General features: G+C 33.7%; 1 protein-coding gene across 1 annotated transcript; it reads left to right on the top strand.

Annotated features, from left to right (window-relative positions):
• Positions 1 to 477: 477 nt before the first annotated feature.
• On the top strand, positions 478 to 4180 carry LOC21396650 (EPIDERMAL PATTERNING FACTOR-like protein 5). The gene is made up of 4 exons (XM_010089414.2): positions 478 to 495; positions 2917 to 3019; positions 3591 to 3634; positions 3780 to 4180. The coding sequence occupies exons 1-4, from the start codon at positions 478 to 480 to the stop codon at positions 4011 to 4013; spliced, it is 399 nt and encodes a 132-aa protein (XP_010087716.2). The 3' UTR covers positions 4014 to 4180.
• The last annotated feature ends 573 nt before the right edge of the window (positions 4181 to 4753 follow it).

Genomic DNA, 4753 nt, shown 5'->3' with positions numbered 1-4753 from the left:
TCTCTACCCGCTGATCGTGCACAATTGGTACGAACACTTAGGCCCATAAGATTTAATAAGTCAAGTTCATAAAAAAACATAATTGGTACATGCATTATTGTTATACTTTAAGTACTTTGTTTTTAATTAGCGAGACTTAAATTCTTACTTGCTGAGTATAAACTCACCCCTAAGATGTATTTATACTGTAGGAAAGCAACCAATGAAAAGTGAATGATGGACAGTGCACAACAGTAGGCGAGCAGTGTGGAGAATGAGAAATTGATATTGCTCGCAATTTTATTCCGCAATATATTTTATTATGACAAGACTTTTTTTTTAATTTTATGTATGTAGTATGTTTTTAAGAAGACTGAAACTTCTTTATAATTTAAAAATTAATATCAGATATTAAGATTAAGTTTATTCTCATATAATTAAAAAAAAAATCTCTAATTCAATTTAATTATTTTAAATATTTTAAGCGACTACATATTAATGAGATTAAAAGAGACGGCAATTTAAATTAGGATGAGACCCCTCCGACGGTATGAGTAAAAATCTCATAATCTTATGTGTTAATCCCAAAAACTTAATGCGAAAGTTAAATGCTTTGAGGCTTGTCAACAAGCTCCACCACGCATAAGTTACAGCACCTGACCTGGCCTGGCCAGGCCATTTTTTCCCTTCATTGGCCTTGTTATAAACAAAGGAGTACGGCCATGGTGTTGTTGCCATCATAAGTGGTTGCTTTTAGGTTGCTGTGACTAATTAATGTTTGTACTAGATGCTGATACATTACAAAACGTTTACCTTTTCTTTTATATGGTAAAAAAAGGAATATTTTTATTGCGGCCTTGTTTTGCTTTTAACCAATGGTCTATGATCTAGAGTTAGCTTAGCATATTGATGCTGCCATATGCAGTTCAGATCCGTTTTATTGACAAAGTGTCATAGTTTTTCTATAGAATGCAGATAACTTATTACTTGTGATAATTTTTAGTGTTTCTGCTTATTGTAACACAACAAGAAGTTGCATATTATATAGTATCAAAAACTCTCAAATAATGTCCCATCTTTTCATTAACTATTAGTTCAAAGCAAGAACTGATAGAATGATCTTCTGGGAAGAGGCCTAGAATGGCCAAGATAGAATGATCTTTCTCATCCTTTCATAAACAACGAGTCCTTTTTGAGTTGTTGTTAATAAATGCTATTTCTGGTCCAAACTGTCCTTACTCACATTTTATGACCTGTGAATGACTAATGCCTTTCTTGCGCTCTTTTTGTAGTTTTCAGGTCTACTGGCTGGCTGACTTGAGTACTGCTCAGCATAGCAGCATATTGAATAACATCAAATTTACTGAACTTTCACCCACCACATATATCAATACAGAATTTTCAAACCTTTATTATTGAAAAAATGGCCTCGTTCATTTCACCGATTCGAGTTTTCAGTTTTAAGTTTCTACAGTAAAAAGCTCTCAGAAAATATCACATCTAACTTTTTCTGTTACAGTGAAAAGCTCTCAGAAAATGTCACATCTCAACTCGAATTGAAAACTGAAATCTGCAAAGTGAACGAGGCATATAAGTATGGTTTCACTTTTAAGCGTTTGTTGCTTAAGCATTCATATATGATACTTTGACTTGTCTTTTCTTCAATGTCCCTAGCTGGCCATTAACATGTAAACATGCTAACATTAGCTAACCGGAGACAGAAAATTGAGATGGGCAATCAAGTTTTCATTCAAAGATTGCATAGCAAATTGGCAACAACAGCTCAGATTTCAAAAAACCTTTTTAACCAACACCTATTAGGCTATTGCTTAACATAGTTTTCTTTTTCACAGTTTTACATATGCTTGCTTGAGTTGCTTCTGGACCTTTCATTCTTCCTCAGTCCACAATGATTCTTTCTTTTTTTTTTTTTTTTTTTGCTTTGAGAGATAAGACGAAAGGAGTTATAAATGTTACAGTGGTGGTGTTATTTACTGTTCAATAAATGTAATATCTGCAGGTATGCTAAAGGCAATCAAAGGCCACCTAAAATCTTAAATGTCATCTTCTGGTGTGGTTTCAAATGGACGGCCAGATTTGGCGGATGGTACATCAGCCTGAGTGTTTCCCACATACCAACCGAGCTGTCAAAAAAAAAAAATGTTTGACCCCAGTACTTCATTAAATCCATTAACTAACTCTTAAATTATTTTGCAGTACTTGGTGAAGTATCAGCATGGATATATATATATATATATATTTTTTTTTTTTTTTCCTTTTTTCTTTCTAGAAATGGCTCTGTCACTTAATTGCATAATATCTTTAATGGGAATCAAGCTATCAGAAGATTTCAACATAATTTTTTTTAGAAAACAAAAAATTAGCTCTGCAGTCTAGGCATTGAGGATATATTCTAAACCAGAAACTGATATGATAGGGTGTAGCAGGTTTCTCAGAGACCCCAGAAAAGGTTGCTTTTGTTCTGGGCTAAAAGGATCATATAAATAAATAAATAAATAAATATATATATATATATATCATACATTACTTTTTGTATTGATTTGAGAGAGAATCGCCTTGTGTGGAAAGGGCCAAGAAATCAAAGGAGAGAGTTGTCAAATGAAAAGAGGAAGCTTTTTCCACTTCTTGATATGAAAACAGAAGTAGAATCACTTGCTTCTCAAGCAAAACCTCTATGCTCAGTTCAACAAGTAGGCTCAAAGTAAACCCCACAAGTCATTCATTGAGGCTCCCGCTGGCTTATTGGGAATAGAAGGAACTTTTTTTTTTTCAGGGTAAGCTTGGCTCGCTCACCTTTTTATATCCCAGCAATAATGCTTGTCATCATCCTGAATTTTGAGGGTGTGACTCTTTCTTTTTCTTGACATCATAATCACCTTATCATCATCATCATCATCAAAATTTGAAGCAATGAAGGGAAAGTTCTGGTCTTTGATAATTGCTCTTCAAATAGTAAGTTGGGTTGCTGCAACAAGCAGGCCCTTTCCATCAAATTATGGTATTGGCGTTCATCACTCAGGTTTGCTACTTTTGCCTCTTGTGAAGTTTTTCCTGTTTGATTTTGCTAGTTACATTGTTGTTTAAAAATTTTCATTTATTCTTATTGGTCTTTTCCAACCAATAGATTGTCTTGGAAAAACATGTCAATAAGTGACAGTGATCATATTGTGTTGGCTTCTTTAGTTGTTGCCCTTCTTTAGAAAGTAAACAAGAAAATATGCCTTGTTCATTTCACCGATTCGAGTTTTCAGTTTTAGGTTTCTACAGTAAAAAATTTTCAGAAAATATCACATTTAACTTTTTCTACTACAGTAAAAATCTCTTAAAAAATATCACATCTCAACTCGAATTAAAAACTCGAATCCGCAAAGTGAACGAGGCCATATGTAATCTTTTTTTTTTTTAGAGATCCTTTTCAGCTTTCCATAGCCATCTCAGTTAATAAATTTTACCACTAGTACAGTCAGCTCAGACTCAAACCAGCACCGCTTCCTTTTCCCATTTCTCTTTTGTATCATATATACATTATATATATATATATATGTATGTATATATATATATTAATCTTCCAATTTGCATTACTTGATCAGGTCCAAGCCAGAGCCCAGAGACCCCCCAATCAACATCAACAGAGGTCTACTCTCTCTCTCTCTCTCTCTCTCTCTCTCTTCTTTTTTTTCTCTCTCTCTCTCTCTCTCTCTCTCTCTCTCTCTCTCTCTCTCTCTCTCTCTCTCTCTGCTGGGCATAGATTCTCAAAGTTATGTTTGCTCTACTTGAAGGGTCCCAAGAGCTGGGAAGAAGTGGCAAACATGAACAAAGTGGCAAACTACAAAGAAGTGAGCAAAATAGGGTCAAGTCCACCAAGCTGTGAGCACAAGTGTTATGGATGCAGCCCATGTGAAGCTATTCAAGTGCCAACCACAAACAGACACAGCCATTTAGGCATTCAGTACGCAAATTATGAACCGGAGAATTGGAAATGCAAGTGTGGCCCATCATTCTACACCCCATGAAACTAACAACATTAGACACCAAAAACGACCTCTTTCATTTCTCGTCTCTTTGATCATAATATGATCAATGATCAAGCCATTCCACAATGTACAAAAACTTGAGCCATTTGTTTTAGTTCTCAATCCTCAGATGCCCTTCTTTGAGCCTAATGTCTTGTATTAGTGTAGCACCATAGTTTTATTAGTCTTTTAGATTTTCCCATGTAAAAAAAAAAAAAAAAAAAAAAAAAAGGAAAAAAATGCCTTTTGGCTAGTTCAAACAAATATATGTTTTCATATTGATGCTGTTTGGCTAATGGCTTTGCATATTATTACCGTATTCTATATCATAATTATATATTTGTAGTTCTGTTATATTATATTACATTAATTATATTAATATATAAAATATATATAACATATGAATAATTTTGTCTACAGAAAAATTTGGTAACAACCAAATAGACAAATCAATTTTTCTTTTTATTTTATTCGATTATTATTCTCATTCTCATTACCGATACAATTCTCTCACTGCAATTAAGGGCACCTGAAGAGTCAATTAGGACAGTTATAACCGGTAATATGCAGCTTTAATTGGAAAGCTGAAGAAAAAGTTGCACATTTTAGGGTGCAATATTATTAAATTCTCTTTTATTTGTTAAAGTAGACAATGGGGGTAGTATTGTAATTGTGTTGTGGTCAAAGTTGTATCTGAAGTAATAAATTGTTTATTATTGCGTGGGCTGAGTAGAGGGAGA

Source organism: Morus notabilis, unplaced genomic scaffold, assembly GCF_000414095.1.
Source record: "Morus notabilis unplaced genomic scaffold, ASM41409v2 Scaffold449, whole genome shotgun sequence".
Taxonomy (NCBI): domain Eukaryota; kingdom Viridiplantae; phylum Streptophyta; class Magnoliopsida; order Rosales; family Moraceae; genus Morus; species Morus notabilis.
The sequence above is the reverse complement of the archived record's forward strand: the minus strand, read 5'-3'. Positions and strand labels throughout refer to the sequence as shown.